The sequence below is a fragment of the Cucumis melo genome, chromosome 4 (assembly GCF_025177605.1).
Source record: "Cucumis melo cultivar AY chromosome 4, USDA_Cmelo_AY_1.0, whole genome shotgun sequence".
Classification (NCBI taxonomy): Eukaryota; Viridiplantae; Streptophyta; class Magnoliopsida; order Cucurbitales; family Cucurbitaceae; genus Cucumis; species Cucumis melo.
Window position 1 is genome coordinate 10,999,092 of NC_066860.1, and position 26,289 is coordinate 11,025,380.

Genomic DNA, 26,289 nt, shown 5'->3' on the forward strand with positions numbered 1-26,289 from the left:
TTTTATAGCAAAGATTAAATTGTCTTAAATTTAAAAATACAAAAACTAAATTGTTATATAGTAAAATATAAAAACAAAATTATTACAAAATTAAAAATACAAAGATTAAATAATTGAAAGTTGCGATTGTTACCTCCAAAAATCGAGAAACCAAAAATGAATACGAATTTATAACCTAAATTATAAATCGGTAAAATTAGTGAAGAGAGAGACAATTAGATTAGTTGGATAAAGGTATAGTGTAAAGGTTGGTTTAAATGTTAAAGTTATGTTGATGGAAATAAAATGTATCACCAAACGTAGGAGTTAGTAAGAATGGACGTGGCCACATTTTGATAGGGCTACATAAAAATGAAAGGTATTGGAAATGTTTAATACATATTGTATTTTCTTTGATGTAGGAGGAGATTAGGTGATTTAACCATGGAGGAGGGGCACATGACAGCATGGTGAAGCTCTGATTGATCATACAGAAACAAAGTTTCCAATTCCTACAAAGAGAAAAGAGAAAGATTACATGACAAACTTTTCAATACCAAAAAACTGAACCACCACCTTTTCTTGTGAAAGTGATCCTAAATGTCACATGGCAACCAAATCTTCTCCTCATTTTCATAGTTCAAAATTCAAATACAAATACAAATCCCCCAAACCCAAACCCAAACCCAAACCCAAGCCCCATTATAAATTCTTCGCATGGTTACCTATTTCTGAGCTCAGCTCCCCCACTGACCCCATCACTCCTAAACAATACTTTTGGTGGGTTTTTCTTAATAATATTCCATTCCACCCAATTTCCAAAGCCCCCTCTTCTTGAATTTCCCTTCACAGGCCTTAAGATCGTCGCCGTCTCGTTTGATTCGATCCTCTTTAAAAAATTACCTTTGAAAATTAGTTTCTTCTCCTGATTTCTGTTTCTGGGTCGGTCAGTTTTGATCACTTTTTTTTTTTGGGTTCAAAAGTCGTAGCTTCTTTGTCCCTTTAGAGTCGTGAAAGAACAGTTTGTTTCACGGCTCTTTGAGCTTTTGAGAAACTTTTATTTTTTTTTTTATTTTTTTTTTTTTTTTTGAGGAGGGAGGTTCTTTCTTTGTTTTGCTGATCATCTTATTTGCTCGAACCCAGAAGTTTAATTGTTGATTTGTTGGAACTTTGTGATACCCAGTTGGATTTCTACCATGATCTGTGCTGTGAAACAATGCTCTAGGGCTATCCATTGCTCTGATGGTGCTATTCGGAGCAAAACATCGGTTCCTTCTCGACGATCCTCGTTTCTTCCACCTCTTCCGGTGCAAAAACCTCGAAACTCCGCTATTTCTGTTCATAAGGCTGTACATGTTTCTTCGCTTGAGAATTTTGGAACTCTTGGTGTTCGTAAAGCGAATCTGATCAAATGCGAAGCTTACGAGGCTGAGCGATCGCAGCCGATCGAATCGAGCGTTGAGTTGCCGCAAAGTCAGGTCCCTTCTGAGGCCGCGAAGAAGGTGAAAATTGGATCCTACTTCGCTCTTTGGTGGGCTTTGAACGTGGTTTTCAATATCTATAATAAGAAGGTGTTGAATGCTTACCCATATCCATGGTTGACCTCGACTCTGTCGCTTGCCGCCGGATCTCTGATCATGTTGATCTCATGGATGACGAGAATTGCCGAAGCTCCCAAAACCGATGTTGAGTTTTGGAAGTCTTTGTTCCCTGTAAGTTGTACTAGGATTTGTTTGGTTTTGTGATGGGTAACGTTTGTTTCTTAAAGAAGACAAAAGAGATAGAAGTTTCTTATTTGTTATGTTGTGATTTTTTGGCCACTGAATTTCACTTCTTGGATCAGGATAAAGCTGACGATAGGGAAAGCTAGTCTAATTAAGCAAAATGGAAAAACAAATCTAGTGTTGTTGAAAATATCACTACACGTTTGAAAATTTAAGTTTGACATAGAAACTTTTATCTCTTTTCATTCTTGTGTGTTAAGGATAGAAGAAAGATTCTCCGAGTTCTAATTTGATTTAATTATCTTTTTTTTAATCAGTTTCTTTGTTTAGATAACTTTAATGTTTGTATCTGCTGACATTGATATAATTATTTGTTTCAAGGTTGCTGTTGCCCATACAATTGGACATGTTGCTGCAACCGTGAGTATGTCAAAGGTTGCAGTTTCATTCACTCACATCATCAAGAGTGGTGAACCTGCTTTTAGTGTATTGGTTTCGAGGTTCTTGCTGGGTGAGACCTTCCCGCTTCCTGTCTACTTGTCGCTCCTCCCGATCATCGGTGGTTGTGCTCTCGCGGCTGTGACCGAACTCAACTTTAACATGACGGGTAACTAAATTCAACCTCCCATTATTAAACGTATAGTTGTGTGCAATTTTAGGAGCTTCGGTTTCTAATATTGTTGTTCTTTTTAAGTTTGTTTTATGCTAATGTAAGTAGCTTGCATTCCTTAAGTCTGCTTTATTCTGCAACTTAAAGTTGTTACTTTACTGCAATATTTTATTACTTGTTTGTTCTTTTTACGTTTTGCTGACATTGGCTTGCGTTGGAATCATGCTGTCCCCTCTAAGGTTTTCTTATATCAATTCTAATATAATTGCTTTCCTGTGGTTATCTCTTCAGGTTTCATGGGTGCCATGATATCAAACTTGGCATTTGTATTCCGTAACATATTTTCAAAGAGGGGCATGAAGGGAAAATCTGTTAGCGGGATGAACTACTATGCATGTTTATCGATTTTGTCTCTGTTACTCTTGACGCCATTTGCATTTGCTGTGGAGGGACCACAATTGTGGGCTGCTGGATGGCAAACAGCCGTTTCTCAAATTGGACCTCATTTCGTTTGGTAATTAGATTTACTTATTCGCCGGCTGGCACTGATGATAAGGAAGTTATCAACTAATGATTGATCTAATATATTCATGTTTACTCCATATCTCATTGCCCTTTTGATGATTCTTCTGTTTGGTCAGGGCAATATATTAACGCGATATTATTAAGCACTGTACTTTGTTAAAGTGAAACCATGCTGATTTATATTGGGAATGTCTTGCTTATGAGATCTACGTACTATGGAACTGAAATAGAAAGTGTCCTCTGTCAATTTCATGCAGGGGAGCATCTTAAAGGTTCAAACAATAATTTCTAGAAATGATCATTTGAATGGGTAACTAGATTAAACCAGAGACCTCCTCTAGTTCCAGGTCAAAGAAATGGATTCTATACCAAATCTCATATGAGCTTTTTTTGACTTCTGAATCAGTAACATGGATTTTGTCAAGAATGAGTTTGAAATATAAATATGATTTTCTGGTTATTCGACTTTATAATTAAACAAGTTTCATCATCTTTGTTATATGATTGAATCTCGTATTGCTGTTTTGGGCCTAATCATAATGTTTATTTTGTTCCTGCATTGCACAATTGATTGTATAGATTGTTTGCTGCAACTTAATATTTTAACTGTATGAAAAAAAATATATATAGGTGGGTTGCTGCGCAAAGTATATTCTACCATCTCTATAATCAGGTGTCTTACATGTCCTTGGATGAGATTTCTCCCTTGACGTTTAGCATTGGAAACACCATGAAACGAATATCAGTCATAGTTTCCTCCATCATCATCTTCCGCACGCCAGTGCAGCCAGTCAACGCTCTTGGAGCTGCCATTGCAGTTCTTGGAACCTTCATATATTCGCAGGTGATTCTTTGTTCTTCGCATTTGCTACTCCTTGGTTCTTCTTCATTCATGGTTTATTTGGTAAATATATCATCTCATCGTATTAGTATGGGTATTGAAGATAATCTATTGGTCCATACTTGTTCGCTTGGGTTAGGATAAGATAAGGTTTATGTGTTCACATTATTCTCATGTCAAAACCCCCAATAAAAAATATTAAAATAAAATAAATAAAGAAACAGAACCCCAACTCTGTGATATGCACTCTGGTCACTAGATATTAGAACTTAAACCTCATTGTTTGTTGCACAATTTCTTGAATGCCGACTCGGGAACGGAACACTCTTGAAAATTGGTTCTGTTTTTTCCTTTACAGGGTACAGGAAGAATTTTGTCCACGTTTCTTTTTCTTCCCCCATCTTGAAAAGAATGTCTATATCTCCCTTAAAATTCTTGAGCGTCTTTGATAATCTTTAGATCATATTCAATGCATAATTAGAGACAAACTTTCACAATCAACATAATTTGTTGACCAAATATTGTTCTCTGCTTTGCAGGCAAAGCAATGAGGAAAGAAGAAAAGAACCACGAAGTTAAGTTTATGATAATGTAGCATTTATGTATCGGAGAGGGCAGTGTGTCTCCTAGTAAATTTGAGAGATAAAGATTAGGTAAAAAGAAAAAGAAGGCGAAGAAAAAGAAGCCAAAGAGGTCGTTTCGGAATATTCAAGACTGGGAACTTTTATTGTAATGAAGCAGGAGCAAGCACTTGTCCTGTTTGTAGATATAAATAATGTTTTAGATTTATAAGTTTCTATTTAGGTCGGGTTAAGTAAGGTAATTAAGGATTTTGTTGCAGCTTTGTTTGAGAAGATGAGGAAGGAAGAAAAAAAAAAGGGGATTTGAAGGGAGAAATGGTTTTTAATACATAATAATGACAAGAGACCACCTTGGCTTTTGTCTCCTGGCCTATTTGATTATGAATCATAAATAATTATGTGGACCTCTCTTCTTTTGCTTTAAAGTTTCACATGTTGGTAGTTGGTATGTGTTGACACAAGCATCTCCTTTGGGTTATCCTCCCTCCAACTTGTCCACTGGCTGCTCCTTTTTTGTGTCTTTTCCATCAACTCTCAAATCTATCTTTGTGGGTGTTTCTGTTCACACGTGTCTGTTTGGATATTTATGAACTCGTGCTTTTTTTCAAAACGTTCATATTCTTTCGACGATCGACTTTTTCAGTTTTCATTTAACTATGTCTCATGTAAAAAATTTAACTATGTCTTATGTACAAAATTTATTAGCAGTTGAATGAAAATTGAGTCGGTCAAATGAATCTGATGGTAACTTGGAGCATTTTAGGGTTATTTCAAAGATAAGTTTGATATGGAGCATTTTGGGGTTATTTCAAATATAAGTTTGATAGAAAGTTCAAGAATAATAATGTAAATTTTGGAAAAATATAAGTTAATTTGTTAATGAAAGGCAAAGTCAAAAGAATACTCATTACACTTTAACCTACAGTTGATGGGACTAATGATGCATTTGCACCTTTGTGAATGAGAACTGACCCTCGCAAAGTGACCACATTTTGATTCTTTCATTTCAAATTGTGGACCAAATATGGATTCTGTTCTTTATGCTTTTAAGTTATAACATGTACATTTAATATCTGACAGACTATAATTTGGATTGGCATTCCAAATGCTTAAAAACATTAACACCTTTCCTTTTTCTTTTTTCATCTAAAAACACTTATGCTTATTTAATTATAGATATTTAGGCCAATTCTTCTTCAGTCTTACGAATTCATGTGTCTAAAAAAATATCAATTCTATACATGAGCACTAGGAATTCACTACTTCTTTGCTTCCCCCAAATATCCATTAGAAAGTTAATCCAAACAGAAGATCACGTAGATTTGTTAAGATCATATGTTATGGAACTACGTTTGTAGAGCCCACTTCCACTTCCTGTACATCATATCAGTCCAAACACAAATTACACTGTTTGTCTAACTTATTCTTATGTAATAAGTCCAAACACTTGATACAGACTCATTGATTAAAACCTCGAAAAAATACATAAACAGTAAAATCTATCCCCACAAGGCCTCTTCAGACTATTCATTTTGCCAAAATCTGTATCAAAATGCAAACTTTACTTGTATAAATACGACACATAGTTTTCTAGAAGAAAGGAAACCAAAGGAAAGGAAAGGAAACTTTGATTTGTAATGTATACTTTATTGTCTTCAAGCTTGGATCTCATCATATTGGAAAACAACTCAATTTAGACGAAGCTTCCACCAAGAGAAATGACCTCTAGTTTTACCAGTACTGGTAGCCATGGTGATGTATCAAACTTGCAAATACTTGATTGCTGTCTGGACATCCTTATCTCCTCTGCCGCTGCAGTTAAGCACGACCTTTGTTCCATCTGGGAGGGTCGGACACAACTTTTCAAGATAAGCCAGAGCATGAGATGTCTCCAGAGCTGGGATTATGCCCTCCAGTCGTGACAATCTCTTGAAGGCTGCAGTCACAAGCCAGATTATGAATTTACCCTCTAATGATCAGAAGAACAAGAAATGGTGAAAGCTAGCTTTCACAACCATCAACTTGGACAGGAATCTAGTTCTAATTGGATGTACAAGTTTCCAAAAACAGTTCATAGTGGTTCAAGATAACAATCAAAATCAATCAAAAGACAAATACAAGGAAGAGAAACCTCCCCCAGGACCAACAACTCCACTATCAAGATTGACTCTGCAGTAGATTATTGATCATAGAATCAGTGGGTGAAACAGAGCTCGGATTGTGGTAACAGATAGGACTTTATGTAAAACTAATTTAGTACAAATTTATTTAAAACATAATGAGAGAATGGATAATTTCTCATCTGGAGCCTAAAGAAGAACCACGATAATTGGTCATGATTTAGCATGTGCCGGTGCACAGTTCACAAAATTAGTAATGGCTGAAAAGAATGCATAGCAGTTTCCACCTAAAAGGCAGGTGAGAATCAAGAAAGGAAAGAAACAAATACATTGAACAGAGCAGAAAAAATGGACTGAAGTAATAAGTATCAAAACACTACCTAAATAGTAAAAACAGATTGTCATTTTCAGTATAAAAAGAGAACTTTTCAAAAGATGGATGGTATATCTAACAAATAAAATACCAAGAAATTAATGTATTGCAATCAAGTACCTTCAAGTGCTTCATCATCAGTTACACTGTGGTACTCAGCACGGCCTAGATCTTTCAAATAACTATGCTCTGGTCCAACCCCAGGGTAATCCAAACTGCAGACCACGAAAAAGAAACACATGGATTAAATTTGAAAGGTGCAAGATTGGAACAACTGGCAAACATCATGACAAAGAAAAACTTTGTATACATCCCATACCCTGCACTGATCGAGTGAGGTTCAATTATTTGTCCATCGTCATCCTGTAGTAAATAACTCATCGCTCCATGTAGAACACCAACTTCCCCTTTGGTTAGAGTGGCTGCATGCTTACCACTATCCAAGCCAAAACCTGCAGCCTCCACACCAACCAACCTAACATCTTCGTCATTGACAAACTCATGAAATAGTCCCATAGCATTTGAACCTCCTCCAACACATGCTACTAGGACATCTGGCTTCCCTCCCCACTTCTCCAAGGCCTGTTTTCTAGTTTCTTTACCAATCACAGCATGAAAATCTCTCACCATCATGGGATATGGGTGGGGCCCAGCAACAGATCCTAAGATATAATGGGTAGTCTCCACATTAGTCACCCAGTCCCTTATAGCTTCTGAAGTAGCATCTTTTAGTGTGGCAGTACCAGAATGAACTGGCCTAACCTGCAAAGCAAGTGCAATTTATACTTTGATTATTCCTTTTGAACACCTAGGATGAGTTAGCAACTGCAAATCGCACCTATTAGGATAAACCTTTTATTTCCAAATGCCGATTCATGAAAAGACTTGGAAGAAATATAAACGCTGTGACCAGGTTGCAAAACTATCTCTACAAACAATAATGGAAAGAATAGGAAACAAATTATATTACATGCAATAAAGCTTTGTTGACTGAATAAGCTGCACTTTAAATCATATTCATAGCAAGGATGCAAGTCAGAGAAAGCTCAATCCATAACTTCAGGGAATGCTAACTAGCAATGAAAAAGGAGAATAGCTAAAGAGAATGTCTGACTATGCAGTAGAGAAAAATATCACTTGGTAATAAATACAAACGTTATCAGAGGGATCTAAAACATGCAAAAGTGAACATTCAGCCAGGAGAACAAATAAGATAAATACGCCTGGTGTGTTGAGCACCCTAATTCTCTAACAGAAATACAGTTTTGCAGGACCAAATTGATCGTAACAGATTGGATGATGGAATTAGAGTCCTACAAATCAATGGCTGCAGATTAATAATGGAAGAAAACAACCAAAATTATAATGGACAAACCTCGGCCCCAAGAAGCCGCATTCTGAACACATTGAGAGCTTGTCTTTCCATATCTTGGGCACCCATGTAGATGATACATTCTAGTCCAAACCTAGCACAAACAGTTGCAGTTGCAACTCCATGCTGACCTGCGCCTGTTTCAGCTATAATCCGTTTCTTTCCCAAACGCTTAGCAAGCAAAGCTTGGGCAACAGCATTGTTAATTTTGTGAGCCCCTGTGTGGTTAAGGTCTTCTCTCTTCAGGAAAATATGAGGCCCTTCACCATTGGAACGTCTATAGTGCTCAGTCAGCCTCTCTGCAAAGTACAAAGGGCTCTCTCTCCCCACATAGTCTCTCAAAATCCCATCCAGCTCTTTCTGATGATTAGAGTGGAATATTAAAAAGAGTGGGTAAAAAAAAGATAATAAGTACTGCTTGGTACGTCCAATTGAGAAACTACTGAATTTCAAAATCATGAACTTTGCAATGAAATTAATAAATGTCTCAAAGCCTTCTTCTCTTTGAAAATAACATCTACATACTTGATGGTTTTATTAAGTAACAGTGTCTAATAAATATTAAACTCTCACTTTTCTACTTCCAATTTCAAGAAAGAAAGTTACACTTGTCAGTGTCACATTACGTACTTTTAAAATGAAGCTTGGGACTAATTCCATTATAACTCAATTAGTGGTCTAAGAAGGTAAAAGTTGAGAGTACAAGTCATATAAAGACGATTACAAAGTGGATTAATAATTAAACAAGTACTATTCTACCAAAAATCTAATCAATTCCTTAAGTTTATCAAAGAGTAAAAGTAAAACCAATACAAAAAGTTGAGAAAAGATCGTGCGAAAATCCACATAACTCTAAAAGTTTATTTTACCAAAACAATATTCATTTTCTGAACTTTATCAAAGAGGAAGAAAAACCAATTCAATAGTTAAGAAAGAACCAAGTAAATCCACATTTACTCTAAGAATCACACTACTTTGAAACAATCAATCAATCAATCCTGTCAAGAAGTTCACTCATTCCCAGCAAAATTAGTTACTAAAGAAACGATTTTCATTTAAATCTACGAAACACTAGCACAACTAAATTAATACAAGCAAGATTCTAAATCCTCAAAAGAATAATTTACCAACTGAAACCAATGACTAAACTCCACTCCCAGATAGCATTCATTGTCTCTTCAAGCAACAAATGGCGTCCCTTAAACTCTATTTTTAGCAAAAGCGATGGACTAAGAAAACATTTCAACTTAAATCCACATAAAATCAAATAAGCATTCAAGAGATTCAAAATCCTCAAACAGCACCTAATTAGGCGATTAGAACAAAGACCCAAAACTCAGGAAATTAAACTTCCTCCATCTAAATAATATAATAAATAAATAGTACTAATAAAGAAGAAAGAATTTCAAAGGAAAAGAAAATTCCCCCAAACCTGAAAGTCTTGGTCCCCAGCAAGGGAATAGAAAGCAGCTTCGAGCTCGGTGAGGGCGTGCATTAGGGTCTCGGGGACATACTTTCCCCCAAAACGGCCAAAACGGCCAAATGAATCCGGTCTCTGTTGCAGACTCAAAGTATGGAGTTTGTCCTCCATTGCCAGCGACGGCTCCCGAGTCAAAGTGCAGGAGACGGCGTTTGAGCGAAGAAGCGGCGATGGGTTGGAGGAAACTCGCCGGAAACGGACAGGAAAGTGAGGGATAGAAGAAGAGATCTTGTTATTTGAATGGGAAGGGGAGGGTGAAATGGTGGGGATTTTGCAGTTGAGGGCAGTAGAGGCAACCATTTTTAGAGAGAGAGAGGGAGAGAGAGACCCTTTTTTTCTTTCTTTTTTTTTTTTTTGCTTTGCTTTTTAGACGAATTTATAATAAATAGGGCAGCTCGATGTTTAAAGAGTTGTTGTAATTTACTAATTTTCTGCTTTTTAAAGTTTTTAATTAATATATATTTCATATTTTTACGAAAGTTTGTAATGAGTCCCTTCTTAACTTCTTCTTTTTTCTTTTTCTTTTATTTTAGTCCCTTTCTCCACTCCTCTCCCTTCCATTTATGTTGTTAACTTAACTTTACTCATATTCCAACTTTTATTTCCAAATTTGGAATCCATTTGTTTTCCTTACCCAAATTGTCAAATATATATATATATATATATATATATATATATATATATATATATATATTTATATAATAGGGTTTTTTTCAAAAATATATAAAAGCATCAAAATATTTACGCTCTATAAAATAATTTCAAAAATAGAAAAAAAGTCACATGCCTATAATAGAAAATATAAAAAATGTCTCATCAACTTGACGCGTAATATATTTAGTACACCATCGTTTAAATTTGGCTATTGTTTCTACAGGATTGTTTAGATTTAACCATTGTTTGGTACTCGTTTAGATTTAGATAGCCAAAGCTATACGATTTATTTTTTTTTTCAATTTTATCGTTTAATTTGGTTATACAATCGTTTAGATTTGGTCGTTTGAATTTGGCTACATGATCGTTTAGTTACCCCAAATCTAAACGATTTTTTTTTTCAAAATTTTGTACATGATCATTTAAATTTGGATAAACAAACTTTTTTTAGATTCTTTTGTACACGATCGTTTAGATTTGTTTACACGATTATTTATTTTTTTAAGATTTTTTGGTAGACGATAGTTTAGATTTAGCTAAATTATTTTTTTTAATTCTTTTGGTATACAATCTTTTTTTTAACATGATCGTTTAGTTTAACGACGTAAAAAAAATAAAGAGAAAACTAAAGAAAAAAAATCAGATTTAGTTACCCAAAAGAAGAAAGACAATAGAAAAAGTGATAGAGAAAAAAAAAAGAGAAAAGGAAGAAAGATGATAGAAAAAATCGTAGCGGAGAGAAGAATAAAGATAGAAAAGCAAACATAGAATATTTAAAAGATAACTAAATTTATGGAATTTGTTACATACGCCGTAAATATTTTAGCAGTTTATTATATTTATGAAAATTTTTCTATATAACAGCACAAGATATTTAAACTTCTTTCAAGTGCAATGGATTTTTTGTTTTTTCTATAAAATGTAAAGAATAGGTTTTCTAAAAATATAATAAAATAGTAAAATATATACCTTGTAGAGAACGATTTTAAAAATGGAAAAAACTCGCAAGTCCACAGTAGTAATACCAAAAATAGCCCGTCAACACCTAATTAAATGGTCACATGCGTGAGTAATCTCCTTATAAATGATTACGTACTACAATCTAAACGAATGATCTACTATCATTAAAGTTATGATACACGATCTTGTAGTTATTTTTTAACGATGGGGAAAATACTTCAAATTTAAACGATCGTGTTGATCATGACAAACGATCGTGTTGATCATGACAAACGATCATGTTCATCATGAAAAATGATTGTGTTGCTTATGGTAAGCAATTGTGTAGTCCAATGTAAATGATTGTTAAAAACTTTAAATTTAACGGTCGTATTGATCATGCTAAATAATTGTATTAACTAGGTAAGCGATCATTTAGATCATTTTAAACGATGAAAAAATGCTTCAAATTTAAATAATCGTGTTAATCATGGTAAACGATCGTATTAACAATGGTAAACGATCGTTTAGATCATGTCAAAATGATATTTAAACGATATTCATATTCTCGAATATGAGAAAGATGAAATAGTTTCTAAGAATCTTGTCATAAAAGGTAAAGATGAAGTAAAAGATTTAAACAGAAGAATAAATCGTTTAAAAATAGAAGAAAAATTTGGAAGGAGATGAATAAATCTGGGAAGAGAAGATGAATAAACAGAAAAAAAAAAGAATAAGAAAGAAAAGTAATAAAACGCTTGCAATATTCAAGGGTAAATATAAAAATTATGAAAATATTATACGAGTTTCATGAGCTTTTGCTTTTTGTTACACGGGTCGTAAATATTTTTGTATTTCATTATATTTATGAAAATTAACCTTCTTATTATTAAAGAAAAAAAAATATAAAAATGGCAAATTTGACAAAATATTTACAAAATGTAGCAAGATTCAGATTAAATCAATGATAGACATTTATCAGTCATATTGATAGTAGTAATAAAATGTTTATGATTGATAGAATTCAAAATTTTGTTATATATTGTAAATATTTTAGTTTATTTTACTATATTTAGAAATGTTTCTAAAACTTTTTTTCAAGGTTATATTTTGGAGTAAATAATCAAATTGCAATTAAGCCATTAGATTTATATATCGATACAACTGGGAGAAATAATATATTATATAAGAAATTATAAGGTATATTTTGGAGTAAATAATCAAATTAGAAATTAACTTTATCAAATAAATTAAACATTGACAATCAATTCGAACATAGTTTAGTAGATAAAGATACCGATTATTGTTCATCTAAAAAATTAATATTATACACATATTACCATATTTGTATTGTCTGCTTTTTTTTCCCTAATCAGTGTGACAATTAAGGAAATAAAAGATAGTGAAAATCAATATCCATCATTATTATTGAGATAAGTTATTATTTATTTATTTATTTAGGAAGTGTAATATGTACGTGATTTTATATGTTTGCATAAAGAAATTAAAAGAAAAACGAGGGACTAAAAACGAAATAAATAAAAGTTAGGAGATTAAAATAACAATAAATTAAAGTCAAAAAAGGAAAGGTAAGAAAAATGACGGTTTCTTCTTTTTTATTTGGGGATTTCAGTTTCCTTTGGCTGTCATTCTCGTCCTTCTATAATTTAACGGCTTCGTGTATGCTTCTTAATACTTAATTCTAATTGTGGTCACTTTTCCGATGCAAAACAAGGAGAACAATTACCACTCTAAAATTTTAATTTAATTAATCATCATTCTTTTTAATTATAAAAAAAAAAAAAAAAGGCATTTAATTAATGAAGTATTAGATTTTTCACGATTATATTCATAAATTTTAAATTTCATCAATTGTCCATTATGATTTGTTAACTGTTGTAATTAGCTCTTAGATTATAATCAATGTCAATATATTGAGTTAAGCGGTGAAAGGTAGAATCTTTATTAATCGAATAGAGAGAAAAACAAACTATCTCTTAAATAGACCCAAGGCACTATTTGGTCACAACTAACTATCTAAGTACCCAGTTATCTAAAACCTAAAATTTTGGATCAATCCAATATTACACATCATTTACAAAATTAATAACAAAAATATAAATAATTGAATTTAGGACTATAATTGAAAGTTGATATGTGCCCCAAATAAAATTGAAACATAAATCTAACAATTTTCTATGACATTTTCACGTTGACTATTGGATCAAGTTAATTATTTTGGTCAAAATAAATATTATTTATATGAGCTAAAATTCTATTGAACCCAAAGACAGGCTTAATTCAGTGCAAATGTTAAATAAGGGTCAAATCCATTAGGTTGAGCCTAGGGACCAACTAAGCCCAAGCTCATAAAGTCTATCAAAGAGCTCTATAAATTCACATTTACATTACTTATATATATATATATATATATATATATATATATATATATATATATATATATATATTTATTTATTTTCGTTCATCATTAGAAATATATGTATCATATCAATTCACCAGTAAGTTCAAATTCTTTTTAATCTTTTTAGTTTTAATACTCTTCAATAATCTATATGATTGTCTTATAGCGTAAATATTTTCATGTTATGAAATTTTATAGAGGACAATTGTAATACGTATTAAATTAATTAATCTTTAAAGCTATTAATATTTTTTAAACACATTTTTATCGTGTTTATTATATAGTGCCCCCTATATAAATTTTCTCGATCTACCATTGAATAGAGTTCTCTTTATTTGTGGGAATTCAAAAAATTTTACTCTAGAGAGTCTAGGGAGAATTCTCCCAATAACAAGAATACTCAATAGCTCCTAAAGACTAAATTACTCCTTGAAGCTCAAGTTCTTTAGAAATACAAATATTCCTCCAAGACTCTAACTTCAAGAATATCAAGTGCTCTCCACTTCCATACATCAAGTATACGTATTCAACCGAAAGAAAATCAAAGGATCAAGAATTAGAGATCAAACTACATCGCATCAAATCAAAACACGACATCAACACAAGTTCAATTCCACGAAACATGTTTCTTCAGAAACCTCATGCAAACAAATTGGTACATCCAATAGGACATCTCTACCTCTCAGCTCTCTCTTGTCATCTAAATTAACAAATCAACAAATGACATCAAAGAAAGTCACTTCTAAGGCTACTATTGCAAGTGGCACTTACACTAGAGCTGACACCCGGAGTCATTCAAAGAGGATCGTGTGAGAGTTACAAGGTTCTGTTGTCATAAAGAAAAGTTGGGAATATCTGATGAAATTTCATAAACACAAGATCGTCATCATAGAGAATCCTCTGTTCAACAACACTACTCCTTCTTATCTATTAAAGAAAGAATCACACTTTGAAGTAGTGTACATCTATTATGATGGCAGATGTAATAGCTGAGGCAGCCTGACAAAGATGGAGAGGAAAATAAATTTCTTAATGAAAGCTGTCAAGGAGCGAGATCATGAAATTGTTGCCTTGAGAAATCATATGAAAGCTTAGTTGACTATAAAGGAAAAGTTGCATTGCAAGAAAACTTGACGCAACAGTCCATCTACGTCGTCTCTCTATCGATCCAACAACTACAGGATATGTTCACAAGACAAATAAGAACTCAGTGTGGAGAACCGCCACAAAGTTCTAGTTTATGAGGTAAGGCTTTCGGGAAAAGAGGATGTAAGGAAGATATTCATCAGTTGAAGAAAGGGAAAAATGTCATTTTTGAAGGAAATCTAAGCAATGTTGAATTTTTAAAGGCTACAGAGCTCATTACTCCGAATTTGAAGCTGAAATTTGGAGGTAAACTCGTTAATACATTCCAAAGCAATGTTGTAGAAGGAACTTTTCTATTTCATGGCTGGATTAAAAGTTATGAACTTGGAAAGTTTAAGTTAATTTATGGAATCATTTAGATTTTATGGGCAAGGTTTAAAGGTTGGCCAAGCATCAGGAGACCAAGCATTGTGCTGCATGTGTTTTAGAGATAGGAAGGCTATTTTTGTAAGGTTGTTCGCATGCGTGACATGGCCAAATGCAAGCCAAGTGACGTGAGGCATGCTTCAAGGTAGTGCAGCAAGCCATATGCTCGCAAGGCCGCTGGACACGGTATGAGTCATGTGGCCATGGGAGCCCGATAAGCAAGCATGAGGTTAGCACATGGCCTGACATGTTGAGGAGTCTATCCGCATGTGTGCTGCCTACCGCCCATGTCCAACGCTAGTGCATGATCAAAGGCTATTTTTTAGCAATTTTTTTGGTGTTTTTGCAATTTTTTATGTTAAGTTTGACTAATTTTTGAACTTAGAGGATTTAATTGAATTTAAATTCTCTAATTTCAATTCAAGAGGAGATTTAGAAAATTTATAAGCCGAGGATTTAGCTACCACCTATAAATGACAAAAATGAGTTTCAAGTTGATTCCTATATATCATTTACTAGCAAATGTTTGTAGCATACTTTGAGTTAAAATATTTGAGCTATACGTGATTTAGAAAGTTATTCCCAAAGCATGAATTTAAAGTTTAGAAAGAATTTGAAAAGCTTGTGTTTACTAATGAGTTTACTGATGTTGTTAAGTTAATTCTTAAACAAGAGATTTATGAGCAAGTATATAAATGTTGAGTTTCTAAAATATTTAAGTTTAAGATTTATTTAAGCAAAGCCTAATTTACAGATTTGAGACTTGTTGTATGTAAGAGATTATATAAACATGTTGTTTTAATTTAAGATATCTTGTGATTTATAGTAGGGGGAGTTTCCTAAGCACAAAGGTCCTATGATGAGGGTATCAATAGATGCCTAGAGTTTCCATCACTAAGATTAGGTAGAGATGAGACCTCTACAAACACCTAAAATTTTCATCTCAGAGTAGCTATAACGAGATGAAGGTACTATTGATACCTAGATTTCCATCTCGAAGGTATACAGAGATTCATGGTATAGCAAGAAAGAGAATGGTTTGAGAACTATTTATTTGCTTTACTAAGTTTATATATTATTCATAATTTGTAAACCATGTTTTGTTTTAAAATCTAGTCACTCACTGAGCTTTAGCTCACCCTTTCCAAAAATGTTTTCTCATTTTCCAGGAAAAGATCATGGACCTGATGCCTGATCACTACTACCTCTATTTTAAAGTATTTTGAGTATCATACTAGTATGTCTTTTGTTTACCTAATGCATATTGTTTGCATTTTAGTAATTAGTTGCACTTGAGTAAGTTATGGGTTGTAAGAGTTAGTTTGTGTAGTGGTCTCTGTATCTTTAGATTTGTTTGTATCTATATAAGACCTGTTAAACTTTGTTGTTCTTAGTTAGGCCATATTACTTTATTGTATAAAGTTTGTTTTCAAGTTTTTGCGATATAGGTATGTTTCGTGTTTTATTAAGTTTAAGTTTAGTTCTAGTTCTAGTAGGGTCGACATGTAATGTTAAAAGGAGAATGGTATCTGTTGACTTCACATTGTTTCTTAGGAAAAGAAAATGTGGTTTGGGAGGGAGTGTGACAAAAATCCAGGAAGTAGAGGAGACCAACTGATCAGGTAGTTTGTTCGAAGCTTAATGGAAATGTTTTTTAGTGTTATATCGATATGGAGTTGGAAGTGATTGACAACTGAGAACAACTAGAAAGAGAATCCCCCAACTGCTTTTATAGCATTAGACGTATTGTCAGCGTGATGGAGTTGACAAACACCAAATAGTGAAAGGGAGAGCCAGTCATCGACTACATAAACTGATGGAGAGCTCTGAGTTTGGATTGCAAAGATAAACTCACTGAATTATCCGTAGTGGAAATGAGCGCCAAATGTATGCACTAAGAACTCCTCTATATTTTGTAGGAAATAAAACCTCGTTCATTTAAAGAATTGGTGACTTGCACCCATGACATGAAGTTGAGCATCGCTAATAAAGGAACTAAATATTTTTCAATCCTTGAATGAAAAAATGGGAATCAATTAACTAATTTGAGATTAAGGGCCAAAAAGTCAATAGAGATATCATTACTCAACTATTAAGGGAGCAATTATCTATTATCCCAAAAAAGGGAAGAAGTGAATTACATCTTGTGCAGCTGTGTTTATAGATCCAACTTAGACAAATCTCCAAAATGATAGGCTTGTTGAGTCGGGTGTCAAGGTCACTCTCACCCATATAAATCAAAGAACTTTCATCATAAATAAAAGTTCATAACTCATTTAGAATTAAGGTCGAGTCTCGTATGGTCATTCTAATGAAATATTGGTTCTATCAAGGAATGGTGTTATAAAGAAAAACTAATTATTTTTTAGTTTTGTCTATGTATAAACTCCTTTACAAAGGATATCCTAATTCACATGTCTCCATATTGAACGATATGATTCATATTGTTTGTAACATTTACATTTTATGTAACAATTATAAAGTGGGTCTTATTCGTAGCGTTACCAGAATAAGGCACCCAACCTTTGTCCATTTACTGTAGAGTTTTTAGGTTATAACTTGAACACGAACAACTTATATGTCGACCATATATTGTTCAAGTAACATCATATAACCTTGGATCTTAGTTTATTGGATTGAACTATTGTTGTCTAAATATCAAATGAAATACATGTGATTTAATTAGATAAATAATTTGTGTTATCAAACTACAAACCATAAGATATACAGGATTTAAGAAACAAATTCCAACAATCTCCCACTTGTCATAAGATGAGAGCAACTGTATAATATCAAAATACAATACAATAAAACGAGTCATAAAGCGAGTGTGATGTTAGTATCAAAATACTATACAATACAATACACATCTAATCTGGTTCTAAATTTTGAGAAGTGCCATTTCATTAAATCTAGAAATATAGCCCTAGGGCATGTAGTTTTTTTAAATGGAATTGAAGTAGATCCCACTAAGATTGATGTTATTGCTAAGCTCTCTTACCCCATAAATGTGAGAGAGGTGCATTCTTTTCTTGGTCATGTAAAATTCTATAGACGATTTATAAAAGACTTTTGTAAGATAGCTCAATCCATGACCCCCTTCATCAAAAGAACGTGGATTTTGTATTTGATGAGAAGTGCAAGAGCAATTTTGATCTTCTAAAGAATGCATTATCGAGCACCCCCATTATTCACACTTTTTCATTTGTAGATAATTCATTCATGCCAAGCACTCAAAATGAAGGTAGCATGTTTTAGATATGGTTTCCTCTTTAGCAAAAATTTAAAAATAAAGAAAGATAGAATAATATAGAAATAAGAAGTTTGGGTTTTTTTAAGTCTTTGTATTACCACTTTAAGCCTAGAAAGCTTAGTGCTAGATCTTTCAAGCTAGGGAAGAGGAAAAACTAATTGGGAGTCTTTTAAATCTATTCCAAACTTTATTTAGGCTTAAGTAAAAGGACTTTGTACTCTTTTATGCATGAATAGGTATGAAGAAAGGTTTTATATGTGCTCCAATTAATTGCTTGCTCTTGAATTGTATTAAGGATCATGTACTTGACAAGTAAGTTCGTTTTGTATGATTGTGTGCATTAACTTGCTAGAGACGATCAAGGATAAAGTAGAGATTGGTGATAGTGCTTGAAATACGTCTATTGCATATTAATACATTTTTAAATGATGAATAGATGGAAAGATCAGCCTCGACATACTCACAGGATGTTTAGATGTCGTGAGATCAGAGTGAATTGAATTCGTCAGATTGCAATGTTTTCTTTTCTCAAAGGTAAAGTTTGTAAAACAGTACAGACAACTTTATTTGCTTTTTCATGTGGGTTTTTGATTACATAACATGTTGTTGCGTTGACTATCCTGCAAGTTATGGTAGTCATTGAAAAACTATTTTGTTTGATCCACTTAGACATATGTTTTAGGAATCGTGTTGACATGTACTTAAAAACTTGATACTTTGTTATGGTGATTATCATGCAGTTATAGTAGTTAATAAAAAGTTATTTTGTGTGATCCGCTTAGACATATGTTTTAGGAATCATGTTGACATGTACTTAGGAATTTGATACTTTGTTTCATTGACTATCCTGTAGTTATGCTAGTCATTGAAAAGCTATTTTGTTCGATTTGCTTAGACATATGTTTTAGGAATCATGTTAACATGTACTTCGGAACTTGATACTTTGTTTTGTGCTGTTATAAACGACGTGACTTTGTTTGTTTGTAAAATTTTATTTGTTGTGTAGATGTTTTGTTTGTCACTTACTTTGTGTTGTGTTGTTATAATGAGCATAGATGTTATGTTTGTTGAGTTTTAGATTTAAGTGTGTTTATGTGTTTGTGGAGGGAGGTAAGTTTATGCTTAAGTTTCAACTTAATGCAAACTAGAACATTGCTGGGTCAGTAAAGATTGAATTGAAACTTATATTTGCAACACTTATATATTATGCTTATACTTATGTAGACAGTGTTTTTAGTTATCTTTTGTGTCCCTTATGGGTCTTTTATTAAGACCCTTGGCTATATGAACCTTGACTTATTTTGAAAAGTTCATTTGTCAGCTTTATTAAGAAGATAAAATTTCTTTGGCATGCACTTAATGTTTATGCTTATGCTTATGCATTTTTCGTAATGAATGTTGCCTAAGGTTCATTTTCTTCAAATTTGCAAGTAGTTGAAGAATCCATGGACCATAGTATCGATCAAGTTCATTTATGCGTCAGTTTGATTAGATTAGGTCACACATACATGTAAAATATTACAGTTAATTTATCTTTTGAGTTATTGTAAAACCTTTATCGACAATGTAATTTATATTTTTTATTATCAATATAAATATCTTTCCAAATATATGTGGGTAATGTTGAAATTTAGTTTTTTTTAATAAGAAATATATGACAGAAAAATATGTGTTGCGAAAATGAAAATAACGACACCAAACATGTGCCGACATATAAGCCTTTATTAAATAGAAACAATGTCATCAAAGCACATTTCTTGACAAGAATTATGTGTAACGACGAAACATTTACGATGACAATATATTAGTGTCGAGTTATATTAAAAGGTGACATACTTAAAGCGTCATTATAAGGGTTTTAATGATAATATATTCGTGTCGAGGGATAGATAACAGTGACACATTTAAATTGTCAATGTAACGGTATTAATGATAATATATTCATGTCGAGTGAGAGATTACGGTGACACATTTAAAGTGTCAATGTAAGGGTATTAATGACAATATATTCATGTCAAGATATAGATAACAGTGACACATTTAAAGCGTCAATATAAGGGTATTAATAACAATATATTCATGTCGAGGTATAGATAATGATGACACATTTAAAGCGTCAATGTAAGGTTATCAAAAACAATATATTCATGTCGAGTGATAGATAACGGTGATACATTTAAAGCGTCAATGTAAGAGTATTGATGACAATATACTGCTATCGAGTTATAGATAACAGTGACATATTTAATACATCAATGTAATGGTATTAGTGACAATATATTGGTGTCGAGTTATAGATAACAGTTATATATTTATTGCGTCATGGTAAAGGTATTAATGACACAATTTTGATGTCATCAAAGCATATTTAATGATACACTTTACAAAGTATCGTTAAAAAGAAATAAAAATAACCACTTAATGGGTTTCGAACTCATGACTTTAGGGTCGGGCGCGCGCTCAATTTTATGAAAAGGATAGGATTTTCGAAAAGTTGTTATATATAACAAGATTGCCATTGAAATTATATGAGAAAATATGATTTGCAGGTTATAAGATTCAAACACGGGATGTCAAAGGCGGAGGAGAAGACGACACGTGGTATGCGGAGATTGGCTGAGAAGTGGAGAAGACGTGCGTGAAATCTTTCAAAAATGGAAAATAAAGGAATACGCTCGGCTTGGATTCGATCTCACGACCTTGAGGTGTTTTGCATGCGTGGAATTATTGAATCTTTTTTGTCATTTACCACTGGTCTTTGATTTACCCGTTTTTCTTCATTCGGATTCCGTTTTAAGTATTTTTTATTGCGTTAGGTTTGTAATAGAGTCTAGATTCTAATTCTGCATAAACTTATAAAAATAATGAATATATGCATTGATCTAGACAGAGAGAGCCTAGACTTTCGCGTTTTCGACAGAGAGAAAAAATTTGCTATTATCATATAATTTTAATTACATGAGAGAGGAGATTAAAAAGTTTTGAAATTTGGGTTTTTTTTATTTCAAAACTTTTTTTAATGACACAAAAAATTTATTAATAATTAACGATGCTTTAAATGTGTCAGTCAAGAAACATTAAGTTGTGTCAAGAAATAACTTTCAACAACACAATTGTACCTCATCCTATCTTTTTTATTTTCAACGACACAATATCTTTATTATTAGTCTCATTAAAACCAATTTTTCTAGTAGTGGTCATTCATCTTTGTTTTAAATTTCCTTTTCATATTAAATTTTTTGAATAATTAAAGATCATTTGTTTTTATTATGACATTGCTTGGCTAAGAGGTATTGCTTAGTTTAGTTTATGAGTATTGATCTTCTTCCTCCTTATTCTTTGAGACCCATGTGCTGAAACGCATTGTGAATTCTGCAAATTATAAATGTTATCTTGAATTTCTTCTTCAATCTCGCTTATATGAATGATTTGACAAATGATTGATCACCTTAGATTTTCTCTTTTAATACGTAATCATCATAGGGAGTTAAGATAGGTTGTATATTCATTAGGGATTCCAATCATGAAACATTTCTCTAATGTAACTAAACAAGATAGCTCCAATGACTTAATTGATCAGACAATGGAAATCAATTGGTTGCTTGGTTTGCCTTTAATCTTAATGCTCATTAACGGAGAGTCTAGGAGAGGGTTCTCATCTAGGTTGAAGTTAGTATGATTCCATCGTTGTCTAGTTATGTGCAAAGGTAATTATAATCCACTCATCTCATTTCCCATCACCACTTTTTACTCTCTTAATTAATTGCTTCATATCAACTATAAACGTTAATTAAAAAGAAATCTCTAGAGCTCTCTATGGATCAACTCCACACTTATCTTAGACTACTTGAGTTTTAGAGTGAGACATAGATAAAAAGAGAAATTTATTTGGTACGAGTTGAGGGATTCGACACTTCGTTTGACTTGAGACTAGGTGTGACTAAATTAATGTAGTACAAATAAATTATACTATATTTGATAAAAATAGGTACTTGTATTATTTTTCTAAATCGATGCAATGAGGACACCGACAAAAAATCATATGAGGACTCAATGTACCCTAATAAAATTCAAAGCAATTTCATGTCCTCTTTAAGCCTTGTTGTAACTTACATTCACACTGTGATGACTTTTCATATAACTATAGCATCACATGAATGACATGAAAACTTGTAATTCATTCTAAAAAAAGCCTTTATACATTCAGCAACGGTCCAAGATGTTGCTTGCATACGATCATCTTTAACAATGTTCAAATCAAATACTATATATTACAAGATATTTATAAAATAACAAGTAAAATCTTAATCAAAATTAAAAAGTTTAATTCAAATTTACAATAATAAAAAATAAATAAGATAATGAATAATATAAATATATTATAAATTAAAATCAAAATGGTGATAAACAAGTTAAAGATTGATTAATCATAAATATTTTCAAGGAGGTAGTTAAATCAAAACAAATCTTATATGAAACTGTCGGTTAAAATTTCATAGTGGGAGAAAAATTGGTTGTTTTATCTGTTGATTCTATTAAATTGAAATCTTACGACCTACATTTCGAATTATACTATATTTCGATAATTCGGCTCCTTTATCTCTTGATTCCATTAGGTTAGAAGTTTACGGTGCGACATTCAAATTACATTGTATTTCAATCTAGAATTAATAAATGTTGTATGAATTACTCTATATCCGAACAAGTTGTTATCTGACTTCACCAAGGGAAAATTGAGAATTTAAAGAACATACATTATGTGTGTTACGTTTTTGCCAAAAATCTTATTATTTTCGTTTTTTTGGACAAAAATCAAAAGGAATTCCAAATTTTACTATATCTATCAATTTATCAAGATTGTGGATAATAGAGAGAATTCTTTTGGAAGAAGACAAAAGATTATAGACAATAATCTGCCTTCAACCAAATAGAAAAGGACCTTATTTATAAACTTATTCGTCGTCATTCGAAAAATCATGTCTTTTTCTATAATTTAGTTATTAATACTTTTCATGAAGTGATGCATCTAGTCATTTTTGCATCCATTCATGAAGAAACTCAAATAATGACCATTTTTTCCAACAATTCCCCCCCTAAATGTTAAGTTGACAAATGGAAGAAAATAAGCGTTTGATATTTTCCAATGGAGAACTTGCATGAGGATAAGTAGTATAAACTTTGAACTTTCTCTAGTGAACATCAATCGAGTTTACTTGGTTAGACAATGGACATTATGCCTTGAACTGTCAACTGTTCTAGAGTAAGCTAAAACAATTTATATCACTCATCTTCTCATTATAACAAAGTTTGTTCTCATGATTGTGTTCGTTTTGGCCTTGAATAGCACCTGGTCTCTTGAGTGTTTTTAGAGAATTCGCCTTAAGATTCTCACAGAAGCGGTCCCTTCACACTCACATAGGTGATTCTTGTATAGAACATCGTTTATGCTCTTTTTATTAATAATTACCACTTACAGAAATCATTAAAAGCATGATGCTTACCCTAAAACCATACTAGCACTACCTCATTATTCGTAGAACGGGTGAATGATTTTAATGCAGTGCTCATTATGTTATCTAGAGATCAATTTTCTCGTTGAACCTAGATCTTGAGATCTCCAGTCACTAGGTTGAGTTGCCTCTCGTTGAACCTAGATCTTGGGATCTCCAGTCACTAGGTTGAGTTGCCTCTCTGGGTAACTTCATATTATAGGCTTTAATTTCATTTTTTTTTTATGAACTTTTAACCAACTCTCTAGTTAGGCCTTTAGTAAGTGGATCTGCAATGTATCTTTTGACCTCACAAAGTCAATGGTGATAATTCCACTAGAGAGTAGTTGTCTAATTGTATTATGTCTTTGTCAAGACTTACCATTATACATAATATTTCGTGCCCTTCCAATAGCTGCCTAGCTATCACTATATATACATATTGCAGGCACTAGTTTAGACCAATTTAAAATATCTTCCAAAAAATTTCGAAGTCATTCTGCTTCTTCTCTAGTCTTGTCTAAAGCTATATATTCATATTTCATTGTGGATCGTGCTATATATGTTTGTTTGAAAGATTTCCAAGATACAACTTTACCTTCAAGGTTAAAAATGTAACCACTTGTGGATTTGAAGTCTTTAGTGCTTGATATCCAATTGACATCATTGTAACCTTTAAGTACAATAGGATATCAAGTATAGTGTAATCTATAATTTTTAGTATGCTTTAAGTATCCCAAAATTCTCAAGATAGCTTTCTAATGATCTTGACATGGATTACTTGTATAGCAACTTAACTTACTTATAGCATACGCTATATCAAGATATGTACAACTCATGATATACATTAAACTACCAATTATGCGAGAGTATTCTAATTATGACAGATGTATTATTAAATTATTAAATTACAAAGATTTGATTTTCAGTTTTATCATAACACATGACATCTTAAATTATTGTCCAATATATTTTTAAATTGGCAACATTATTTAAAATGTGTGGAAATAATTAAGTGAAGAGATATATGCTAAAATATTATTGAATTGCAAATATTTGATTTTCAACTTTATCATAACATATGACAAATGTATATAAATTATTGTTTCATAAATTATACAAAATAATTTTAGGGATTCAAACATTATATTTGACATAATCTTAGGGATTCAAACTAAATTAAAACCAAAGTGTAATTTTAGGGTGGGATATATAACAAATATTATCTTTGGCATGATTTTAAGGATTCAAATAAACAATCTAAAATTAAGGTGTAAAATTTTAATTGAAAAATAATTTTGAAAATTTTGAATTAAAACTAGAGAAAACTGTAGCTTAACGTGTAAAATTAGGGTGGGATATATATATATCAAACATTACCTTTGGCATAATTTTAGAGATTCAAATTAACAATCTAAAATTAATGTATAGAATTTGGAATTTAAAATAGTGTTAAAAATTTGATTTAAAATTAATAGTTTAGGGTGGAAAATAATGTTAAAATATAAAATATGTATTATGTATTATTGAGGTCTATTTTTTTGATGAATAATCTCAAGAATAAAAAACACTTAACAGTTAAATTTATCTTGGAGTTAAATCAAGGGAAAATCCCCTACATTTGACACAATTTTAGGAATTCAAAGTAACAATCTAAAATTAAGGTATAAAATTTGGATTTAAAAATAGTGTTATAAATTTGAATTAAAACTAATAGTTAAAATAGGGTGAAAAATAATGTTAGAATATCAAATATGTATTATGTATTGTTTATGTATATTTTTTTTATAAATAATTTAAAAAATAAAAAATGCGAAATAGTTGAATTTAACTTTGAAGTTATTTTAGGGAATTTGAATTCAAATTGACGATTTTAGGGGATGATGTAGATTGAAATTGTTATTAAAAATTTGTAAAATGTATTATTTAATATTTTTTTTAATAAATAATATGAAGTATACAAATTCCTTAATTACTTGATTTTGTATCTTAATAATTAAGAGATGTTGAAACTAAAGCCATACCTTTACGATTGTTAGTTCAATCTTCTACAACGACATAATATTTTTTGATTTAGTTAAGATTTATCACAAGTGAATGTGTTTATAAATATACTGTATTAATATGTGATATTTTGTTTGATTTTTTAGTCTTAACAAATGTATTGTAAGCAATTGTCATCGGTAGAAGGTAAATTTGGGAAAAAAATTGAAAAAATTTATGTGACAAGTAACTTTTGCCATAACATGTCATGAATCAAAATAATTTTGAGATTTGTAATTTTTCTTTTTTTTTTTTTTTTACGGAGGATTCTGCTATTTTCACGATTTCCTCCGGCAGCCCAAATAAAGAAAGTGGGAGAAGCCCAAGTTTGTAGCCCAAAGAACAAAAGCACTGTCCAGTTGTAATATCCCG

At 32.0% G+C, this 26,289-nt stretch overlaps 2 protein-coding genes across 2 annotated transcripts; one reads left to right on the top strand and one right to left on the bottom strand.

Annotated features, from left to right (window-relative positions):
- The first annotated feature begins 453 nt into the window (after nucleotides 1-453).
- Nucleotides 454-4,685, top strand: LOC103494919 (glucose-6-phosphate/phosphate translocator 2, chloroplastic-like). Its single transcript, XM_017046113.2, has 6 exons — nucleotides 454-759; nucleotides 1,163-1,691; nucleotides 2,085-2,310; nucleotides 2,605-2,827; nucleotides 3,469-3,682; nucleotides 4,219-4,685. The coding sequence occupies exons 1-6, from the start codon at nucleotides 587-589 to the stop codon at nucleotides 4,228-4,230; spliced, it is 1,377 nt and encodes a 458-aa protein (XP_016901602.2). The 5' UTR covers nucleotides 454-586; the 3' UTR covers nucleotides 4,231-4,685.
- An 870-nt stretch (nucleotides 4,686-5,555) lies between these two features.
- On the bottom strand, nucleotides 5,556-10,006 carry LOC103494920 (tryptophan synthase beta chain 1). The gene is made up of 5 exons (XM_008456305.3): nucleotides 9,558-10,006; nucleotides 8,129-8,485; nucleotides 7,073-7,515; nucleotides 6,874-6,968; nucleotides 5,556-6,196 (listed from the first exon to the last, which is right to left on the bottom strand). The coding sequence occupies exons 1-5, from the start codon at nucleotides 9,903-9,905 to the stop codon at nucleotides 6,021-6,023; spliced, it is 1,419 nt and encodes a 472-aa protein (XP_008454527.1). The 5' UTR covers nucleotides 9,906-10,006; the 3' UTR covers nucleotides 5,556-6,020.
- Nucleotides 10,007-26,289: the final 16,283 nt, after the last annotated feature.